General features: G+C 34.6%; 1 protein-coding gene across 1 annotated transcript in view; it reads right to left on the bottom strand.

The window, feature by feature from the left end:
• The window catches only part of EDIL3 (EGF like repeats and discoidin domains 3), a 319,001-nt gene that overhangs the window by 82,648 nt on the left and 211,608 nt on the right, over nt 1–24,745 (bottom strand). Inside the window, exons 8-10 of the mRNA XM_042956589.1 lie at nt 22,250–22,405; nt 20,742–20,886; nt 16,313–16,497 (exon numbers count right to left, since the gene is read on the bottom strand). Coding sequence (XP_042812523.1) covers nt 16,313–16,497; nt 20,742–20,886; nt 22,250–22,405 — 486 coding nt within the window. The remainder of the gene's footprint in view (nt 1–16,312; nt 16,498–20,741; nt 20,887–22,249; nt 22,406–24,745) is intronic.

The following is a 24,745-nucleotide window of genomic DNA, read 5'->3' on the forward strand; positions in this document are numbered from 1 at the left end:
TGGGGTACCCAGCTGAGAGAGTGAAATGGGGCTGAACAGCTTCCTGGGTTCGGTTCACCAAATGCCATGGCCTTACTGGTGCACTGAGAGGAAGGGGTACTTTGGTGCACATACATCCTGTGAGGAGACAGTGGCCCAAGTTCACTCTTGTTCTGAGAATGTGAAGTTCTGTTGTTTCTTCCCAGTGGGTTCCTTCTCTGTCTCCATGTGTCTGCTCCCAGAATCAGGCCAGCTCTACTAAGCTTTTGCATTACTGGAGCCTGGAACTAGTTCTGGTTCATGGTTCCTCAGCCAAGGTCCTGCTCGGACACATCTCTCCTGATGAATATTTCTCTTATTAGACTACAAAATTGCCACCAATGGTGTCATAGTCACTGTGCCCTTTCTCTGCTAATACCTGGGCTATGTTATGTGTGTGTACGTGTGTATGCATGTATTTATCATCACTCACAATTATTGGCCTTATCTTCAAGGTTTGCTCATCATTCTTTGCTTTCCTATTCATCTGAACTTGCTCAGTCCCTTGCTTTGGTGAGCAAGGCTCTGCAACAGCTCTCAGTCTCAAGTCCTCATTCAGGCATTTGGCACCTCTCTCTGTCTTATGTTTTGAAATAGGACAGAATGACACATACAAATTATAACTTAAAGAGCTTTGTTTTGGCTTATTTGGGTGGCTAAGCCAGTTAAGCATCTGATAATTGGTTTAGGCTCAGGTCATGATCTCATGGTTTGTGGGATCCAGCCCCGTTTCAGGCTCTGTGCTGACAGCATGGACCTGGTTAAGATTCTCTCTCTCCTTCTATCCCTGCCCCTCCCCCATTTGCACTCGATGTCTCTCTCCCTCTCCCTCTCTCTCTCAAAATAAATAAATTACTTAAAAAAAAGAGCTTAGTTTTCTCTAAGTCATATCTTAAGAACAATCAAATGCTGGGGGCTATTTTTTTATCTGAGGTTATTTTAAAATCATCTAAAATAAAACTGCTTTTGGTGTCTTGATCAAACTAAATGTCTTAATAGGCCTATATGTAACATAACAAATGGTGATTTTGATGATTTTGATTCAGAAACTTAAAAGGGAGTGGTGGATTATGGTGACTGAGAGGGCATATGTCCCATGTAGGCCATTCAAATTAAAAATTTAAAATTCCCCCAGTGCCATCTGATAAAAACTGGGCTGAATTGGAATCCAGACCACTGCTATTAGTCTGCAACCTCTGTTGAAACATTCTTTGCAAACTAGCTAATTTTGTGCAGTCATTATCATTAATACTATAAAATGTTTGCTTTCTCAACCAGTTCCTATCAATTCCACTTCACTGACAAATATTTCCTTTTGGGTGAGGTCCAGAGTAACAGTGTTATAATTATCACCATGTTCATTCTTCTTATCATTAACTGTTTAATGAGGGTTTACTATGAATAAGGCGTTTTGAGGAATAGTACATCTGTGTTATGTAATTTAAAGCTTAGAACAACTCTATAGATAAGTATTCGTGTTCCTATTTCGTACACTCTCCACCCTTTAGTTTCAAGAACAAAAATTTAAAGAACTTGCTGCTTGTCTTCCTTGTGGCCTCATGGGACTGTGGTGGTGGTCAGATGAATCTACACAACAGTGACATATTTCATGCTCCTATGTTGTTTTATAATACAAATCAGGACTCCTTATCTGTTTTTTCCATTTCCAAAATCTTCCACTCAGATGAAAGAGGCATCACTTCAGTCCCCACTCATTGACCAAGGTAAGTCCCATGGCAAAGCATGAAGTCATCTGGTGAGAAGGTTTATTGTCCTCTTTCAGAGGGGAGAACAGCAAGGGAGTAGTAGCAGCTGATCTTTTGAACAATAATATAATATTCCACGTTTGATATCTCCAAGAGGTATCATGTGTCACTTGATAAAAAGCTAGAATCAGTACTTGGTAGTCTAAAATTTTGTAATTAAATTTCCATATAAAAAAAAGTGATAATTTAACATATTGAGATGTGGATGTTTTACATTCTTGCCTCATTAATATAATATCCTAACAAGTATGGGGTTCCGATGAGTGAAACTTGAAGGTCTTGGATACAGCTGTCTCCTAATTAGCATTAATTGGCCAGTTTAATACTTTTGTTCATTTGCCCATTTTCTTTCTGTTTCTATATGCATTGGGTAAAGTGGTAGAAAAATAATAAGTCTGGTTTATTTGACTTTTACTAGGAAATAGCTGTTACTTCTAATTTATTTTGGACATATTGAAAGTAGGTAAATTTTTCAAAACTATAAAGGCAATAGTAAGGACTAAGATAGATTTCTCTAATATGTTTTGCATTTATTTGATCCATTAAAAAACACCTTGGAAATGAATATATTTATGCTCTATATAAACAGATTTTAGTATATTAAAAAAACTCAAAGAATAAAACTTCCTAAAGAGATTCTATACTTTCTATATTTAAATCTGATTAGCATTTTAATTTGTGATATTATTTATAGATAGAATTTTTCGAGTCCTCTATTTTTCTGTTGAGTTTTCCCACCAAGACCTGAATAATAGGCAGAATACTGTCCTTCTGTCATTGTTTCCGTACACTTCTAGAACCAAACAAACAAAACCAATCCCAAAACAATCAGTAAATAGGCTTTTCTAAAACATAAGAACTTTTACACCATGAATTTTTCTTAAATATTTGGCACTCTCCACTTCTTATTGGTTAGTATGGCCTGGCAGATGCCAAAAAAAATTATTATCCATTAATATGAATAGTGAGCTCAAGAAAGACCAAAGTGGGTTGGGATTTTCTTCTTCACTTCATGCTTTTAGAGTAGCTTTCTTCATGTGGCAGGAAGGGGCCAGCCTGTTTTCCAATTTCATATCTGAGGGCAGAGTGGTGGCTCCCAGGACTTGCTGCTCCAAGGTGATTGTAAATATTTGGTTTTTCCTTCATCTCTCCACAATACAATCTAAATAATCATTTTGTCTTGCTTGATTTGCAAGTGAAGCTTAAGGGAATGTCTTCTATTTCTGCCTCCACCTTTCCTGGACAATTCCAACAAGATGCCTCTTTAAACCCATTTACAAGGAAGTTCTGGACTCTTCTCTGAGGAATTCAGCTTGTGGGGTGGAATGGTAGCTTCTATTATAATACCTAGTTAGACTGGAAGCTCCCCAAAGGAAATGACTTCCCAGAAGAAGGAGAGATAGACAGATAAAAGCAATGAACACTCTACTTATTCAGATAGTTAAGTAGAACAATTATGGAAAAATCCAGAAATCTAGGCGACTTTTGGAATATATGAAGTAAGCTGATTAAAAAGTGGGATACAAAGTAGCCTATTTCCTCATTTACTTTTGTCTTTTGATTAAATATAATACAGCCAGAGGATGTGGGGTCAAAATTACCTCCAGTACTGCTAATTTCTAGAGTTTCTGTTTTAAAATGCTGAGGAGGAGGCAGGAAAGACTGCTCAAATGGGGCACTTATCCCATTCCAGGCACCGTGTAGAATGTTTTATATACGTGATGGCATTTGATCTTCCAACAGCTCTGTGGAGTGGGCATTTACTAAATTTCCCAAATGAATAAAACTGAGGCTCAGGGGGAAAATACAATTCCCAGTGTCATACATCTAGTATGTAAGGGATCAAAAGTTGAGTTTAGGTCATAAAAACTGTGTATTTTTATAATATGAATTCATGGAGCCAAAAAACTTTGAGGATCTTAAATGCCATCTAGTGGCAATTTCTACACACTATAGACACAATATCCCAAATGTCATTAAGAGTCACTCAGGGACATTCCTGGCAACTTGGATCAATTCTCATGATGGGAAATATTATAGTGAGGTCCTAGATAGTGAGAGAGACTGACTTCCAGAGTGTATCACCTGGTAGCATGTGTGAAGCCCAAAGGGTTCTTCTTGTCCCCAGAAATCCATGAAGCACAAAAGAACCAGAATATAGCTGTTGTTGTTGTTGTTGTTTTTAATCCCAGAACAAAATAGGGATTTGTAATATTGAGGCGGAGGTCAATTTAAGCACGTTTATGTGCTCTATTGCACATAAACTATTGGCTCTGCAATGTCTATTCATCTGGAATAGAAGCACAGAGCAAAACAATTACAGATGAGCAATCTATTAAAACCATTATCTATTGATTAAATCATCACTATATCAGCATCATAACTTAGTTCAAGAAGAGATACCAGGATAAAGAAATCAAATATGATGGGGTAAAAATAGGGTTGCTGGATTCATCAAAAAGCTGCAAGATGTCTAGTTAAATTTGAAGTTCAGATAACATTTTGGTGTGTGCCTGTATCAGTATGTCCGATGCAATACTTGCAACCCCCTTATACCAAAAAGCTCTTCATCATGTACCTGGAATTCTTAACTAAGCATTGAGTATTTTGTTTGGTAAATTTAAACAAAAGAAGACAATGTACACATTTTCACTGGTTACTGGATTATTCTCATTAATAACATAATAATAAATAATATTTTTATCATGATTATGTTAAGCACTTTACCTATATTAACACAATCCTATAAAATAGACACTATTATTCCTGTTTAGAAAATGAGAGTATTGCAATAGTAACAGGTAGAGTCAGAGTCACACAACGAATTAGTGGCAGAGAAGGAGTTTGAACCCAGTTTTGTTATATAGAGTCTATCACTCTAACAGTTGTGAAATACTATTTTTTTTTTGCCAAATATATCAGTTAGTTTAAAATTACCTATAAACTGCACATACATTGACAATTTTTGAAAATATTATTCAACAGACTTTCAACATGCATCAAACATCTACTTTCAACAAAGCCTCTCCATGAGACAAAAACAGTAAAACTTAATATTCCATCTTCACCAAAATATTTCACTCTCTGCAAGTGGTAATTTAGAAACTGGGAGTATCTCATGGTCATTATTAGGAATATTGAAGGACTAATTATTAAAATCCTTGATAATTCAACTTCCATAAGTCTATATACTAGAGCCTTAATACTAAACATATATATGGTTTAATACTAAATATATATATTTATAATATTTATGTATATTTATATAATTTATATACATTATATATAATATAAAAACACATATATGGTTTAATACTAAATATATATATTTATAATATATATATTATATATATATATATATATGTGGAGTGGGCACACATATATAATATATATATGGCTCATAACAAGAGAACACTGGAGACACAAAACCCAATACAGGCTCCCTTTTTTTAGATTTTAGATAAGGTTCTATGTATGCATCTTTATGTACATTATTTACTATGTAGTTAGGAGAAACCAAAGACTTGTTGTTGGACTCATTCATTTAATAAAAGTCAGATCAATATAAGCCTGAATTTTTTGATTCTGCATACTGGTACCACGACATTTCCTTAATTTGAAGTATCCTATCAGGATACATCTAATCCTAAACTGCAATTAGATTCATATCTGGGGTTCCTGGGTGGCTCAGTCGGTTAAGCATCCTACTTTGGCTCAGGTCATGATCTCACGGTTTGTGAGTTTGAGCTCTGTACCAGGCTTGTGCTGACAGCTCAGAGCCTGGAGCCTGCTCCGGATTTTGTGTCTCCCTGTCTTTCTATTCCTCCCTCACTCACACTCTGTCTCTCTCTCTCTTTCTCAAAAAATAAAGATTAAAAAAAAATAAAAAAAAGATTCATACTCAAGTCATTTTCAATTCAAAGTAACTAAGCAAGTTCCATTAAAACGATTGCCCCTAGCTAAAAATGTTTGTCAGTCAAGCCATAAATTGCCATTTCTTTTCCTCTCAGACTTTACTTTGTGAAAGAATCCCAGAATATATATATTCCAAAATACACATTTTCTATGCCTAATCCAGATCTAATAACATCAGAAGCTCTGTGGATGGGATTTGGTAATCTGCATTTTCAGCCAGCCCATGTCAACTGATTTTGATGTAGGTCTTCAAACCACGCTTTGAGAAAATGACTTTGATACCAACCTTCAAGAAGGTACAAGCAGCAGGTGGTATGCTTTTTCCCTTTAAGGGCTTTAAAGCTGTTTATTTTTAGAATTTCCCCTATTTCCCATTATTTTGTCTATACAGCATCTTCTACATTATCAGGCATATACCTAACAGAAGAGATGGGTACTGTGGTACTCATGAAGGGCCATCAAATCTTATTTCTTTGGGGATTAAAACTAAGTGCTTCTCAGGAAAGAAAAAAAGCCCTCATATAGGTGGTAGGATTTTGGGAGAGGGGAGAAAGGTGACTCAGAGTTTAACTAGAAAAATAGTTATTTAATTACTCTTGCTTTTACTTTATTTTCTTTAAGCCCTCTTAACCATATTTTGTTTTGCTAATTATGTTGCATAGAAAATGGTAATAATAATTTTATATAATTCTACAATGATAATTAGTACAATTTTGAACGCAATCTATAAAATTATATTTTTTTATTTTAAAACTATAGAATAAGGTTTCATATAAGTAGATACTAATTAATAATGATTACAGGTAAATGTCTCTTGGTTTCTTTCTCTTTTATTGGCTAACCTAGATGAAATTCTTTTTATCTGTTTTTAGCAGTATAAAGAAAATAGTGCAAATTGGCAAATGAATCTATCTATTGAACATATATGCGCACACACACACACACACACCTGTTTCCTTTATATTTTTCTTTATCAAAAGCCACTGAGCATGTAGAAGAGAAGATTTATGGAACAACAGCAGTTATATTATTCAAAGAGACTATAACCTGACCTCTTAAATGAGGAAATTCTGCAAGGAACATATTTGTAAAATAATGATGCTTCCATGGTTCCAAGTTCCCATTGTTCAGCCGTGGTGAACGCTACAGAATGTCTAGTGTCCCATTTTAACTACAAAACAGGGACTATTCTGATATGAATTCTACATTAAAATTGAATGCACATCAGTTATAAAAGCCTCTCTTATTGCAACGAAGAAAGAGAACTTTACTCCGTGAACGTAAATAAGGCAAAGCCAAAATGTATGAACATTTGCCGAAGGATGAATTTCACAGATTGTATATTTAAAGATAAGTTTCAGTGATGATCCTCTGTTACTTTAAGTGAGGGGAAAATAGAGTTTTAAAAAATTATCAAATACACTTTTCAACAAATGAGGGAAAATTTTTTTACCAGTGTTAGATATTTGTGTACTGTTGCAAACTTCTCTATCTAAGCTCTTTAGCTCATGCGAGATATTTCTTAATAATCAAAATGTTCATATGTTACTTTCCTTGCTTTGAGTGGCCAATGTAGAGTCCATTTTACTCATGACATGGGTCAACTATTCTCCAGGTACATCTAGGCTAACTTTAGCTTATGGGAAACATTTTTTTTTTCTGAAAAGAAAGTGAAAATAATGCTTTGAATTCATTTAGGCAATTTTAAATGCATGGCTTGTATAGTTATGGACACAGAATTGATGAAATTGTGATATTGAGTAGGCCTATCACAAAAATAGAAGAATGCAGTGAATTGGAAACCCTATTTCCGAATACACATATTTTGCATATATTTGGCTGTAGTGAAAAAAAAATCATGAAAGAAAGGCTGCTAAGGTTAGACTTCATTCTATATGATGTCAAATGCAAATAGACATGAAGTATGGCACTCAATGAAAAATAGAGAAACTGGATTTTTGGGTCAAGTTCTGACATTTATAGGGTTAAGTCATATAACCTCTCATATATTTTTTTCATGTCTTGAGATAAATTCTTTATACAAGTAATCATATGTACCCGGATTATTATAAGGATACAGTGAAAATTGTTAGAAAAGCCCTTTGTAAACAGAAATGCAATTTAATTAGTACAGAATATATTCTATAGTGGTTCCTAGAGATGTTAAGGTAGTTATTTTTGAAAAGCATTCAGTAATCAAATAAGTTTAAAAATCTCCAAATAAAACAAATCTCTTTCTTATTGTATTCTTAAGGATCCTATGTTAATATGCATCTGAATCAGTAAGAACAGAGAAGAGGATATAGGCTTTACTAAATATATTTCGGCTCAGAATCTTTTTTTTAAGAACTTATGGAAGGAGTGTTTTGCAGGGTACGCTTTGGGAAGTGTTCATAAAATTTATCATTTGGGGAGAAAAGAAACTTAATTTGTTTTAGAGGACTGCATGTTTAGGATGAAAGAGTGATATATGTTATCCTAATTTTATCAGTTGATAATCTCACTGCGGAAAAAAGAACCTTTTGGAAACTCTGAGTCTGTAGTCAGGAGAACTAAATTCTCATAGAACTGCCTGAAAACATATCTATTTTTATCAGAAGTACATACTAATTCCAGAAGGTGATTAATTGGAAGCTATGGGCAGATGTGTCTGTATGCACATCTTAACAAATGTTAGAGAAGATTCTAACCAAATGTTAATACAGGAACAGGCATGGTTAGGTGCACCTACACTCTTTAGGAGACATACTCCACCAGTAAACGATAATAGTAGCACGACACAAAGACATTAGAGATGTAAAAGTCACTTCACAGAGGCATGTTGTCCCCACAGAAATGCTAGTTCAATAGTGAGAGAGAAAATGAATGTGATATTTAGTATAAATACATTTATTTTATGTTGACATTAGTTAGCAGATAAATACTTCATAAATGAGAGACCTTAATCATAAATGTAAATGAACATTGAATGACTTACTCATCATAGCACCACTGGCTGTGAGGAAAAATTACAAAGGTCTTTAGGATAAACCAAAGCAACTGGACCAGGTGAGTTTAATTGTGACCAAGAGTGTTGAACGCACAGCATTCTCTAAACCGTAGGTTGTGTACACAGACATGCCATTGAGTTGTAGGAAAACCTAGAATTTCCATATTATTTCCAATCAGTTTTATCTTAAACCAAACAAATTGAAGAATTACATTTTTAAAATATGTAACGTGTGCCTGTGTTTGTGTGTGTGTGGGAGTGTGTGTGTGTGTGTGTGTGTGTGTGTATTTAATGATCACTGTTAAGGGGCATAAAATTTTTACAATGTGGAACCACAAATTTAAAAGGCAAGCTAGATCCACAGAAATACCAGCATCTCTCCTTCAAGACAAGATAAGTGGCTATGGCAATGCTGGTGAGCACTGGGCTCTGAAAGGGCATCGTGATGCAACAAATATCCCCTGGTAAAAGGAGTCACCTCACTCACTGAATAGTCTATAAAATATTTAGTAAAAATTAGCACATAAGCTTCCTGGTGTATTTCAAGTTCCTCTTCTATTGCTGACTGGCCCTGCAATCTTCAGCAAGCCTCTCAGACACTCTGTGGCCTCATTAGAAAAGAGACATAACTTAGTCACTGAGAGGGTTCCTTTAAAGGCAAAACAAGATCACCAATTAAAGGAGATTCCCATCTTATATGTAAGCCCTCACAAATGCTCACCTTACTTGAATCAGTATTCCCGGGTTCTAAGTCTCACTAACTGGCATATCTTCAGCTCATATTTTTAGAGGAGGATGGTTACCATCATTAAAACTATATCTTGTTAATAAAAGATAACGAGTATGTCAAAAATTAAAATTCATTTGCACGCAAAGGAACCAGAAGTCACTTAATCCTTATTATCATAAAAACACGAATGGGCCTGTTATGCACACACAATTCTAAGTCCTGCTGTTCACTTTTTCAAAGGTCTCAAATAGTTCTAAGCTGAAGCATCCAATTTCCCCCATTTTTATTTATTGGTTCCGGAATGTTGAATCATGAAAATTAGGGTGTCAGTTGTCATACATGCAGGCAGACACAGTGCTGAACATATCTTTCAGTTCCTTGCACCTGGCATTGTGTTTTGCTATAGTAGGTGTTTCAAAAATATTTATGTGAATTTCTAAATTATGAAGTCATTTAAAATAACCTCTGAAACCACAAAGCCTTCATCCAATTTCTATGTACCATCGACGCTTGCTTTCCAAAACTGTACATTGCACTTAATCTACTGCTTTGTACATTTTTCATGATTTGCTATATTCATTGCTAGTGTATTAGTGCTTCATAATGGCTTAATATGTCTCATTGCTTTGTCTTAGGGGATTCTTATCTTTTAACTGTTAATAGAGAGATGTACACTAACCCATAGAAATGACTCAAATTTAGAACAGGTGGAAAGGTAGGAGAACTATTTTAGGTATCAAGTAAATATACTATGCGTAATATAAAATTTGACTTTTTAGTTTTTTAAGAAGTTTATATATTTATTTATTTATTTATTCTGAGAGAGAGAGAGTGTGTGTGCACACACACATGCACGTGAACAGGGGAGGGACTGAGAGGGAGAGAGGGAGAGAGAATCCCAACCAGGCTCCCCACTGTCAGCGAGGAGTCTCATGTGAGGCTCTAACCCTTGAGAACCCACAAACCATGAGATCATGACCTAAGCCAAAATCAAGAGTCAGATGCTTAACCTACTGAGCCACCCAGGTGCCCCCAAAGTTAACTTTTTAAAAGAGTAACTTTAAGGTAGATGGTTATATCTGCAACACTAAGTCAATCATATGATGTCTTTTTGTTAACTTCGTCAGAAATTAGCTCGTGGTCCTGATAATTTTCTGATTACTTTGGACTTGGTCAACCATTATTTAAGATACTCAGTCATCCAAGAGTCCCTTTCCCTTTTTAGAAGGGAAAGGTTGCCTGGGTGGTATCTTTTTTCTAACATCCACATTTTATTCTATTATTTTTTAAATTAATCTCTACCTCCAATGTGGGGCTCAAATCTACAACCCTGAGATCAAGAGTTGGATGTGTTTCTGACCGAGACATCCAGGCATCCCTATAATATCCACATTTTAGATGAACAAGAGGAAATGAGTTCTAGAACACTGACATGATTTATCAGCCCACAAAACCAGATTTTTGGACTTTACACTATGCACTCAGTGTACTTCATCAGTTCTGGTTGCATTTCTCTTTGCCTTCCAAGTGTTTGCTACGTCAATATCCTACTCAATTTTGTTTTGCTAATTACAATTTTTTTTCTAATTGGAGGGTAGAGATTCCTTTTGATATTGTAAAATAAAAAAAAAAAAAAGAAAAATGATTTATGCTCCAAGCACATATGGACATCCTTTGACTCATTTCATGTACTCCCAGATATGTTATGTTATGAAGGATGGAAGCTGGTTCACAATAGTACATAAATTGGGCCATTACTTGATTTCTTTTAGATATGCTTTATAACTGAACCCTTTATGTGGGCTTATTGCTCACTATAAATGAAATTGTGGAATAGTGAAATGGAAATCAGAATATTTCTTCACATTGCCAAATGTTTTCCAGTGGCCTACAGGTCCTTGGAAAATTTCCCTTCAACTTTTCTGTAAATAAATTGTCCAGAGGGCAAGAGAAGTTAATGGCTGTAAAGAAGTGATGCATTTTATGGCTAGAAAACCCCTTTAAAAATCTGAAACAGACTAAATTAAATAAGTTTTATTTAACTTGAAAACTTAAATTCAATTGCTTCCTGACATATTTCCACAAAATTAGTATTGAAATAAAGCTGTGGAGGGTTAGCTGCAATTTTGACAAAGGTCAACACTAAAATGTGCAGGCTAACAACTCTATTAATTCTACTAATTTGGTTGAAATACTATGCAGACTACCTTAAATTAGCAAATGTCTTGTGAAATAGACCAAAAGGTCATTTCCTAGGTGATCTGGTGACATTTTCCTTCCTGATAGTCATTTATATTAGGCTACCCTCTATGAAATCTGAAAAACTTTTTAGCAGATTCAGTTATAGATGGTAACTTATCCAGTTCCATAGTCACCACCAATAAGGCAATGAATTCGTACATGGTATACTCACTGTAAGAGAATTTAGAATGTCTTATTTAAAAAAATGTTTTTAATCAATCCAAGTTAATTTTTAGAGTGCTCCTTGTACAGCTGCATATACTAGATGAAAATATTTCATCACAATTTATAAAATTATCATCAGTAATGCTTCTACCCCTGTTAGAATGTTATTAAATTCTCAATTTCATGCTGAATTTTAATCAGTTTGTATAATCTGAGCATAAATAAGAAGGGAATTTACTCAATCTGTTGAAAAGCCACTGAAAATGGCCACAAAGACACATAAACATTCTAGTAAGAATATGACTTCAGCAGAGAATATTGCCAAATGATATAATGTTCATTTAAAGCTGTTAATATTGTTATTACTACTCCCAGGTATAGAGCTGAAAAATCTGACTCTACCTGGGTAAAAATGTGAATATTTTGTTTGCAAATGCAAATGTACATAATTCATTAACACTGCTCACAGTTTGCAACTTACCTAGTAATATATTACTTTACATTTCATAGATTTATTGGAAAATCCCTCTAGAAGAGGCAAAGAATATAGATACATATGTTCATTCTTAGTTATGATTGCTGGCCTCAGATTACATTCTCCTGAGATTATACAAATCACCAGAAAGAAAAAAGGGAGATATCCATTTTGGGGGATCTACTATGTGCTTCCTCTGTTCTGTCATTTGTCTGGTTTAATCCACCTTAAAATATGACAAAATTTCTGGGTCGTTTGTTTAGAAACTAACCATAGAAAGTAATCATCTGATCTTAAATGATCTCAGTGAGTTAAATGTCATTTAATTTTTATAAAGGGGATTAAAATCTACTTCAACCACATATGAAGAATGTCCAAAACTTGGGGCAGCTGGGTGGATCAGTCGGTTAAGTGTCTGACTTGATTTTGGCTCAGGTCATGAACTCATGGTTTGTGGGATCAAGCCCTGCATCAGGCTGACAGCTCAGAGCCTCTCCCTTTCTCTCTGCCTCTCCCCTGCATGCATACATCCTCTATCACTCTAAATAATAAACCTCAAAACAAAACAAAAAAAAAAGAATGTCCAACTATGAGTCAGTAATGATTGGTTTAAAAGCTTTTAATTTAGGTGTAGGTAAGATTTTCTGAAAGACAGAAACTATAATTTAACCTTCAGAGGCTTTTGGAAAACACACTGTAGGGTTTCTTGCTCAAAGTTTTAGAGAACATCAAACACATCAAAGTGATAGAACATTTCTTTCAGAGGTCTGAGAAATGTCTCTCATTTAAGACTGCCTGTGGACTTAACACATTTTTGCCATGTTTTTATAGGAATAGCATAATGATTTCATGATTAACAGTAGCTCAAAGACATTAATCAGGTACGATCACTTCTAAAAAAAATAACACAAGAATATTTGCTCAAGAAACTGCTAAGATTTTGACCTTCTAGGAGAGACTGGAAGAAACCTTAGGGTAATAATCAGAATAAAACGTTAAAGTGATATTTGAATACATAAGAATTCTTTAAAAGAATACATAAGAATCCCTTAAAATGCACAATGACTGGGCAAAAATATGTTTTTGGGATTTTATTTACAATAATTGTATTTCCCCATATTATCTGAATAGGTTTTATAAAAATCTATTAAACCAAAGTAAAGCTCTCATAATTAAAGGGTTATATGCATAGTTGATGCATAAAATAAATTTCTTAAAAAGTCAATTAGCAGAAGATGAATAATGAAAGTAGGGAATTTAAATGACAGACATGGTCTTTCTTTTGAAGAGCTATTTCTCAGAACTGATGCATCTTGGTTAAAATCACAGCTAAAACTTATAGATTCAGAAGTCTCAACAAAAACTGAGTATATCAATAAATCAAAAACAAAATCACCCTATACATTATCTATAAAAGTGTTAATCTCATCTTCAACAAACACACTAACAAGCATAACAAGGTACAGTTGAACAGATTATATTCTCTTGAGGAGAAAACACTAAAAATAGACACAATTCTGAAGCATTTCCTTGCGTGACGTCAAAAAAGAAAAAAATAAATATAAGAAAAGATGTCAATTTACCTTACCTTGGAGATTTTTGCATATGTTTTGACACAACAACAAAAAATACACATATACTGGAAGAAATGGTCCTTGAATTGACAGAAAATCTGTCACCAACAGAATGAATCAATTTCAGCATGCAAGTGACTTTAAGAAGACAGTTGGAAAGCCATCTTAAAAAAGTGATGGATTGAGGTTCAGATTGAAGATTACACCCTGATCCATGTAAAAAAAATGTTTTATTTTATCTTTCTAAAAAAATTTGTCATTGGCAATCCTTTCATGTGGATATTTCTAGAATCTACTAGCTTGTCTGAGCTACTTAGGAGGTATAAAATATTTTATCCTATTCCACATGGCATTATGACTTAAGATAATATTAGCTAAATCCAGTTAAAAATATTATACAGCAACAAAGAACCAGTTTAATTTGCCATTGGAAGAAAGTTTTTCCATGGTTTCTTCAAGAACTTGAAAATGTCTTAAAGTCCATATATTATGAAAATTTATTTCCTGTATTATAAAGACTAGATCTTTAACATAAAATTTTAGATTTTTTTTCAAATATTATTTTACAATTTGAGTATCTTACCAGTTGGGGACCAACATTATATGCTGTGTAGGTCCAAATCAATAAATTGAATTATACTTTGAACTATTCACTTATCCATTTATTCATTCATTCAGCAAATATTTGTTGAATACCTGTCAGGTATCAGGTGTTGTAACAGGTATTCAGTTTGGTACTGGACAACTAGTTGAGAAAGTCAAAGAAGACAAATGTTGTTGCATCCCTCCTAGAGCAAACAATCTAACATGAAAACCCAATTTCCAATGTAGTGTGATAATGAACAGTGAGAGAATTACTAAGGACACAGCAGTATTCAGGAGAGAGCCTAAGCCAGATATGGGATGGGATGGAGCTTGTAGTAGCAAAGCCTTGCCAGAGGAAAGTGCATCCAAACTGCAGCTGAAAGATATAAGCCACACAAGGCAGGGAATTCTAAGGATAGAGACGTTCTTTCCATTACTTTCCCCTAGGAAGAAGACACATATAAAGGAATTGGAAGAGAGAACATTTGGTTTGAGAAACTGAAACAAATTTAGAAGAGTGTGGTCAGGGATGAAATGGGACCAAATCATGTGAAGACTTCCAGGCTATACTAAGAAATCCGCACTTTATTCCAAGGCTGATGGGGAGCAACTGAAGGGTTTTAGAAAGAGGGTAAGAGAATCATATTCTCATTTTATGAAAAAAAATCACACTGGTTACAATTTGAGATTTTTAGAGAGTTGATACCAAACTCTGGTGAGGAGGCTTCTGCAAAACCCAGGTGAGGTGGTGATAGCCTAGATCAGGGAGCTGGCAGTGGGGATGGTGAGAAGGGAAATATAGTGTGTGTGTGTGTGTGTGTGTGTGTGTGTCTGTGTGTCTACACATACACCTACTTCAAAAAGCTCATAAAGCATTAAAAGGAGAAAAACACACATAATTATCCTTAATACATAGTAGTTAATGAAAGAGCTCAACAAAGTTCCAGATCAATAAATATCCAGATAGAATATTAGAGGGAAATAAAGAGAAAAGTGACTATTTCTAAGGAAAAGATTCTATTGGATATTCCAGATGACTTAGAACAGACTCAGGTGTGGCAAATCTGGTTCCACGAGGAGTGACATTTGGTGCTATTATAATTGTTTTTGTGATTTTCAAAAATGCAATGAATTACCACAGTTTTGAAACTCATGGATACAGCATAAAAATCAATAAGAATAGAACTCTTATCTTTGAAATAAAATGACCTCATTATGGAATTAAGCTGTCTTACTTTTCTTTGCCACAGAAGACATTAACAAATTTGTGCCTACTTAAAAGTACTCCCCGATAAATGCATTTCAAGAAGATTGTTTTTAAAAAGCACTGACTATAACTGCACTTCATTTGCAAATGATAAACAGACTGCAGCATCTATGCTTCCCTGCTATAAGCAAGCTCTCTTATCAGAATGTAATCAAATTGCTCCATTGCTTAGCAACCACAGGTAAAGAGCTAATAGGCCAGGAGTCATGATTCTGTGGGAACAATCTGCAGGTCAATAGCATGATTTCAAGGTGGTCTGCCATCCTGCTGTGACACTTTCAAACCCATACTGACAGGAAGCATTAGACTAGAGGAGAGTTAAAATGCAAATGCTCTCATAATCGATTGAATTGACCTATCCATATTGTGATCTGTCCAATCTGCTGCATCTATAAATCAACATCACAGCAAAAAGAGCACCACAATATGGCTTCTAAGGAATTTCTGTTTTACCAATTTTAGGTAAGCCAAAGAGGAAGGCACACGTAAATTAGAATGAAGGCAAGGACTCCAACATTCATGCCACCAACAGGAAATCTTAGGAAGAGGAGCAGTGGCTGGTTGAAATGGTTTTTGGAAAATATTACCTGTAACCATTGCGACTGGTCATTGTGGCCAGAGGTCCAGGCATTCACTTTGCCCTGTTTGTCCAGCCGAGCTTTCCTTGGTTCCCAGGTGAACATGTCCATGTTGAGAGTCCTGAAGATGCTGGAGGCGGTGATCTGATAGTCTTGTATGTGTCCTGATTTCATCCCCAGAGGCTCTGAACAGCCTGAAAGAAAATGAGAAGGTCTCCATGAGAAAAATAATGGATGACCCTGCAAGTTTTCTACGTTCATTTTGCAGAGGCAAGAGAAGATTGAGCTTAATGCTATTCATTTCCCCAAAGAGAAAGCATCTAAATCCAAAAAAAGGCTATAATCAGAACTAAATCTGGAAAAAAAATCGAAACACAAGATAGCCAATTCAGACTATTTTGTCGGAATATATTTTGGAAAAATTGAAAACAAGACAGACAATTCAAACCGCTTTTCGGTGATAGATGATTTTGCAGAATGAAAACAAGGCTGAAATGCCTTTTCCTGTCTCATTACTGATAGCCTCATGACTATTCCCGTGTTTTCAACAGTTTCATTGTACCTTTAAAAAAGAATATTTTCTCACAAAATATATTTGGTTTTCTTTTATTTGTTTCCATAATGCTGCAAATGAAAATTCCCTCAGTACAAAGTCATTTTCACAAACTGCTCCAAAGGTATATTACAAACTGGACAGTATTTTGTTTTCTAAGAAATGTCTGTTAATCTTTGTCACTGATTCCTATAGCACCAACATGGCTTCTTCTGGATGTTGAGGAAGCTTATATTTACTCAATGTATACCATGTGTCAGGCACTGTGCAAGTACAGAATTTAAAGTAATAGATAACAGAAGAAAATAAGCTGATTCTAGCAAAAATCATTCCTGAACAAGTCTTATTATAAAAACTGACATTTTGGTCATACTCAATAACCTCTAGTTTTGGATATTTTTGAAAGATTTTCAGATCTGGCACATATATCTTCAGGTATGACATGGTGTAAAATTTGGGTTTGTCTGTTACTAGGAAATTGTGTGTGTGTGCACACACACACACACACACACGCAATTTCTCAAGGAAATGTACACACCATTTCCCAATCTTGAATTGCAACTGTGACAAAATTCCATTCACAAAGCTCATAATAGGAAGCACGATTCTCTTATCATACTAGCAAATATTCCATATGTATAATTATAACATTCTGACCGAGAAACACATAAGTTTGATCTTCAAGAAAGCCAAGATAAAAAAGAGGACTTCTCTAATCAAGGCCTCCATCTCCGTGTAATCTACTGCTTCCCCACTTCCTCTCTGTATGGCCTTTTACCTATTCTTTAACTACTTTATGCCTTAGTTTTTTCATCTGTAAAATGGTAGTAACATAGAAACTACCTCAAAAAGTGTTCTAAGAAATTAGTTAATAAATATAAAGTAGTTAGAAACCGTAGGCATATAGCTAACATTCAGTAAATGTTAGCTGTTTTTATTATTTCCCTAAAGCTAATTCCAACAGGTAACAATGTTAAGTCCCCAAATCAGCACAGCAGTGAGTACTAAATAATGGACCAGGATTGGTTGCATTTCCTGAAACTAGGCCATTTTAAGTCTAAGGCTTTAAGAGAGGGGGCTTAGCACTCCTCATTGATAAATAATTCTTAACTACAACCCATTGCTTTCTGCTCTACTCAACCTAGATCACTTCCTTCTTGAGGCTCCTCCATGTTTGCCTTCACCTCCACCTTCTAAGAAATGCCTTTCCCATGCAAACGTGGCAAAAACTCACATGAAGAATTAGCCACTTGTGTGCCTAACACAAGTCTTGTTGGGTTTTAGGTGTAACAGATCTAGACCCTAAGTCTCAGGATAAAAATAGCTCCAAATTCTAAATATTAGTTTTGGAGGAGAAAAATTTCATGACAAATCTCAAAGATTCTAGAAAGTTCCAAAGTCTTAATGACAAGCCATTTGTCTTCAGGCCATTTGAGGGTACCATGCCTTGCCTGCATTACAGATTTCTGACTTTTTTATTATGACCACCAACTCCCCCACAGCCACTCTGATCTGATACTAGAATCTTCGTAAAACTCTTGGCTTGCAGAAAGATACAAGGGGAAAGGGAAGGTAGTTGTTTTTCTCATTTTGTGATATAATATTTAAAGTCTCAGATGGAAAAGGGATGCTTTTACTCTGGTCATTTCTGCTTAGTCATAGAATTCATTTTGTATCTACTCTGTTGTCTAGTATCTAGCCCAGAGTAAGTGCTGAATAATTTGTTCAAAGAATGGATGAATGAATGAATGAGTTCCTCTTCTAATTATAGTCATGATTCATTTCATTCCAACCATCTTAAATCATATCTCTTTCAGAGAATTTAGAGGATTTTCTTTTTCAAGTGTCTGGGAAAAGATTAACTATTGATCTTCTAGGCAAGCTGAGAGATCTCCTAACAGTTTATTGGGTACAAAAAGGAAGCCTTGTGCTTTACAGTGTTGCAGTGGATTGTGGCAAATAGTTTGGCCCATTATATTACTGTTTATTTCCAAGTGTTAGAGCTAACCTCCCTGCCAATTTGCCTCACACTACAAAATTTCCTTCTCATCCACATGATTTCACATATATAGATTAATTAACACTTTGACCAGAATGGATGGCACCTGAACAAAATGAAGCATTAACAAAGACATTGATTATCTCTATAGTGAAGTGCCCTAGCTTTTAAAAGCATCCATTGAAAGATAGTATCCTCCGCTTGCAAGTTTGAAATCAATTTGTGGGGTTGGGAGACGGGGTTTGGCTTCTTTTTAAGAACATAAAGTGTGTAACGTGTCAGGTGTAGACTCCTATAAAAACTGAAGTCACATATATTCATATGTTGGGGGTTTAACTGTGCCATCTAAGAGACACTGACCCTCATGAATCAAGAGACTGGAAAATTGGGGAAGGTGATTGTTAAACAACTAAAAACCATGGGGCTTGGCTTCTTCTTGATTGCTTTATGATGAATGACTTAGGGATGACATTGGCTTGTGATGATAGAGTGACATGTAATATAAACACTACACAGCAATTATTCTGTTGAGATTTCTGGCAGTCAATAAGCTGGTTCGAATTACCAAAATAAAGAAAACATCACTGTTAGGATAATTAATAGAACTAAAACCGTATGTTGGTTGCTTTATAAGGGACATCCATATATAGTATGAAAATGTAATTCTTAAAATAGATTCACTCATCCAGCCAAATGTCTCTAATTCCTTTAAGTGTAGTCGGTTCAGTTAAAGTTTGGCTGTTTTTAATAATAACTTTTATTTGCTTAAAAAAATCATTCCTTTTCTCCATATCACAAATAAACCTAAGAAGGGAAACAGATATAAAGCATATGTTTTAACGTCCATTCAACCTTTTGAAATGAATAAAAAGCTCTCAGTTGTCCATTTGGAAAGATGTATCCTCCTATTTTTGACTTAGTGGCAGTATTGTAAGTTTGATAAAGTCTTTCATGCTAAAAAGTAGGGCAAATGTGAATTTTTGATTTGGCTTTCTACAAAACAGTTGTTTGAACAAAATAACCTCAGGCCATAGTGGCAAAGGTCATTTTTAAATGTTGATGCTAGAAATACAAAGAACAACTACCCAAAATACAGCACAGTGATATGCCTAGACAAGGTTTTCTGTTTAGCTCAGAATCTAGCTATATTGAAATGGGACCACTGTGAGATCTACACATTAAGTCTTCATCTTTGTATCTAGTACTGATGCTCCTGGAAGACAAGAATTATTTAACTCTGAGTCCTTTGATAGATTTATCTTTGAGCTGGAAAATCACTGTTTGTACAATAAGCAGGTTGCTAGATAAGAATGATAAAGAATGAATTTATAGTAGCTATCTTATTTGTGAAGTATTATCTCCCTGGGAGGAATGATAAATTTACATGTTTCATAAAACCTAAACAAAACAAAATAAAACCAAGTTCTTATGGTGGATGGACAAAGATAAAGCTTACTTTTCTATGCCATAGAGCCTAAGCATAACTGCAATTTATGAGGTCAGGCAGATTCCAGTTTATACTGAACTTTCATCACAAAACATAAATCATAGTTACTACTAAACACAGGACACATTTAAATTTGACAAAAGTTTCCAGTGAGAATTGTTGTACTTTCTTCCACCAAAGAAATACACTGCTCCTTCTACATTAATTTCATTTTGTAGCAAGTTTTAGAACTTGTTGATGCTACATGCGCGCGCGCGTGCGCGCGCACACACACACACACACACACACACGCTGTTTCTAAATGACATCTAGACATTTTGTAGCAAAAATGAATGTTCATGAGTGTTGAAAAATAGAAAATTAGTAACAGACTACATACAAATATGTGGGTTTTTTTTTTCTTTACAGAAAATACAGAAAAAAAAAATTTGAGACTCACCGGATAGTTCACATCCAAGAAGTTCCATTCTCAAAGTGCAATGTCTTCGACAAACTTGGGGATAGAGTCTTACATACTGAGCTTTTATGGGAGGTGTGAAAGAGTTAGCATAGGGTGTGTTGTTATCAACGTTTCCACGAAACACCTGTGTAAAGAGATAATATAGAGTTTAAAATGATTGACTACAGCAGCTTCTTTTCCTATTTTCAAATACTGACCCTTTATCCTACCCAATGTAATCTTTCAAAAACTGGATTAAGTAATTTGGGGATCTGAAGCATTTAGGAATCACCTTGCCCTCAGCAGTGAATATAAAACCTAGAGATAAAGTCCTAATTAAAGCTATAAACCACTGTGGTCCATGGTATAATCTATACTCTACTATGATGGTCTTGTCGATTTTAAGGCCAGTCCTTTAGAGCCAGGGGAGTGCTTCTTTATTTTTTTGAGAAATGGGCACCTTAAACTTTTCACCTTAATCTGGGTCTATCCGTTCATGCTGCTACTTAGTATTTATAGGTTTGTGGGGTTTGTTTGCTTTTTTTTTGTTTTATTGTGTTTTTTTTTTTTTTTTTTTTTTTGTAGGAACCAGTCTTCACTAGTGTTACTGGATCACTCAGTCTCTCTAAAGCTATGATGAGACTTATGATGCTTCAGGGTCTGATTCCTCAAGATTACTTTCTTATCAGTCAGTCCCAGACCACTGGATGAGAGAATCGTAAGTTTTTTATATGTATCTCCAGTGAAAAACAGTGTTTCCCTCTAAAAATTAAATGCTAAAATGTGTTATTTTTAATTCTTTTAAATCCCATTCTTGTTTTACTTTTTTATATAGACTGGTAATCATAAAACTTTATTTAAATTCATTAAAGAAATTTTAAAAAATCTTTCATAAAATTTATCAGAGTGTAGTTTAGTGATTTGGTTTTAAATGGAATGAGGTGCAGTCCTGATATTTTTAAGATTAAAAATTTTGAGGTAAAACTGATAAAAAATTGGGACTATCATGTGAAAAGGCAAAGTATACACTGAATATTATATTCATTTCCTCTAAAATATTTTATTCTGCTAAATAACAAAATTGCCTTCTAATATAAAAGTATACAAACATACATTTTTTTATTTAAAAAAATATTTTTTTCTTTAAAAATAGTAATTTTGATCTGTACTTATTTGATTAAGGAGAGCGCTAATCTGTGAAAAACCATAAAATGAAATTTTTATTTTAATTAAAGTAAAAATTAACTGTTCTATACAGGACTTTGTGATGTTGTGATAAACTGTTTACACAGCCACCGATTAAAATCTGAGAAGATCGTAAATAGTAGCAAGCATACATATGTTACTTGGAAAAATTCCTTACACCCTACACCCTACTAATCCAATTAAAAAAATCATAAATGTATTTGCAACAACATAAGGAGCCTGTTAAAGACTAAGTAAGTATTTGGCAATCAATGATTATTAACGGTATTTACTTTTAAATGCAATATTTAAATCAGTCTTACCATATCTTCATTAGTGCCTTTTACTTTGTACATCGCCCAAGTTTTTCCATCATTACTATAGGCAATTTTGTAGGATTTTATATACTCTGGACTTCCAATCCTCTTGGCTCCTTGGGTAATAACACCAGTAACTCTCATTTTTCTTTGTAAATTTATCTGAGGAGACAAGACATAACAGTAATTTCATTTCTTTCAAGATGACAATATTGACAATATCAATTTTGGGAATGGGACATTTTCATTTATTAGTATAGATTTAAAATAACACAAAAAGCTAATAATTTTCTTATGTTTTTTTCACCTGATTATTAAGTATATGTCAACCTCAGTTTCAAAATCTTTCCTTAACAGAATACATTTTTTTAAGTAGGCAATATTTGTGAATAAAGTTTGAAAAGGGCAATGTGTCTCCAAAATATAAGAAACATTTGCTTGGTTATGATATGGAGGTATGATTTTGTAAACTAAAAAATGGAAATATTATCTTGTCAAAATTACCTCAGTGACATTACTCTGAAACAGTAATGTCACCATAATCTTAATGTGTCTCAAATTCTTTCAGCTTCAACAAATCCATGTAAAATAAAACATGAAAACTGTCAGGAGATCTTTGAATACTAGAATAAAAAAGGGTAAAGGTAACAGTAAAGATAAAAAGCAAACAAATAAAAAAAAGCAAACAGAATTATCTTCATTTTCAGGATCCTTATAGTGTAGTCTCTGCTATGTGTTACGGATGGTTTTTCAACACATAGTTGCTTTCCTCTTCATTTCATCTTATAGAGACTTTCTCTTTTTTTTATGATTTTATTTTAGAAAGAGTAAGTATGCAAGAAGGGGAGAGGGGAGGGGGGGGAGGAGAGAGAGAGACAGAGAGAGAGAGAGAGAGAGAGAGAGAGAGAGAGAATCTGAAGTAGGCTCAGCACAGAGCCCTATGTGGGGGGTAGATTCCACAACCCTGGGATCATGACCTGAGCTGAAATCAATAATCTGATCCTCAACCAACTGAGCTATCCAGGCACACCATTATGAAGGCTTTCTAACTGGAATTTTCTCTCTGCATTTTCTCCTGATTCCAAATCACCTTAGAATAGTTTGCTGCAAAAGTAACTGTCATCTAATAAAAATTTTAATATTGTTTTCAAATTTAAATAGGGAGCTCCTTTTGACATTCAATGTATAAATAAATGCTAGACAAAGGTAAGAAAAGTTTTTACATACAGGGCAAACATTAAGAATTGTTCCATTCACTTTAAAATGCCCTTATGATGTCTATAAAATCTTACAGTCAGTAGAAAGGTACTGCCTCACTGTTCTTGAGGGAATGCTATAAGCTCTCTTCTCACCAATCACATTATCCTATAATGTTGAGTTAATAATTCAGATCCCATTTTCCAAAGAAAAACAGAAAATCTTCAGATTCATGTAAGTGACCAGGGGTTGTCACCCTCTGATGAGACTAAGAGTTAACATTTGAAATGGTAGAAGATGTGCACAAGGAAACCAGCTCCTCTTTAAATCACTACACACACACACACACACACACACACACACACACACACACTTACACACACTATATTCTAAATATAGATTCATGTTACATATTCAAAAAAGTTAAAAATGAGAACTAAGACAATAGCCAAATTATGGAAAGAGTCTAAATGTCCATCAATTGATGAATGGATAGAGAAATTGTGGTTTATATACACAATGGAATACTACTTGGCAATGAGAAAGAATGAAATATGGCCTTTTGTAGCAACGTGGATGGAACTGGAGAGTGTTATGCTAAGTGAAATAAGTCAGGCAGAGAAAGACAGATACCATATGTTTTCATACTCGTGTGGATCCTGAGAAACTTAACAGAAGACCATGGGGGAGGGGAAGGGGGAAAAAGTTACAGAGAGGGAAGGAGGCAAACGATAAGAGACTCTTAAAAACAGAATAAACTGAGGATTGATGGGGGTGGGAGGGTGGGGAAAGTAGGTGATGGGCATTGAAGAGGGCACCTGTTGGGATGAAGACTGGGTGTTGTATGCAAACCAATCTGAAAATAAATTTCATATTAAAAATAAATACAATACAATACAATACAATACAATACAATACAATACAATAAAAAGAATAGGTAACCTCCAAAAGACACTTTGTTTCAGTGTATTAGGTAAATTAGCACATTGCTGTGAAAGAGGAACATTCTTCCAGTATCTTATGTATCATCTTCTTTTTCTTTAATCTGAGACTCTTCATAGTCTACACCCTCTAATATATACAACGTAAAGAGTGGACACTTTGAATCATATTTTCTCCCATTTTGGAAGCCAAATTCCACCCTTGATATAGCTGAACATTCCTTTTCAATTATCTTTTATCTTGTTTCAATTATCTTGTTTATACCTCTTATAGACAGCCCAATTATCTCTGCTAGAGTTTTGGCTGATGAGCTGTAGACTAATTTTCTAAAGCTTAAATTGTGGAAGTATAACAATCCAAAAA

Source organism: Panthera tigris, chromosome A1 (genome assembly GCF_018350195.1).
Source record: "Panthera tigris isolate Pti1 chromosome A1, P.tigris_Pti1_mat1.1, whole genome shotgun sequence".
Lineage (NCBI taxonomy): Eukaryota > Metazoa > Chordata > Mammalia > Carnivora > Felidae > Panthera > Panthera tigris.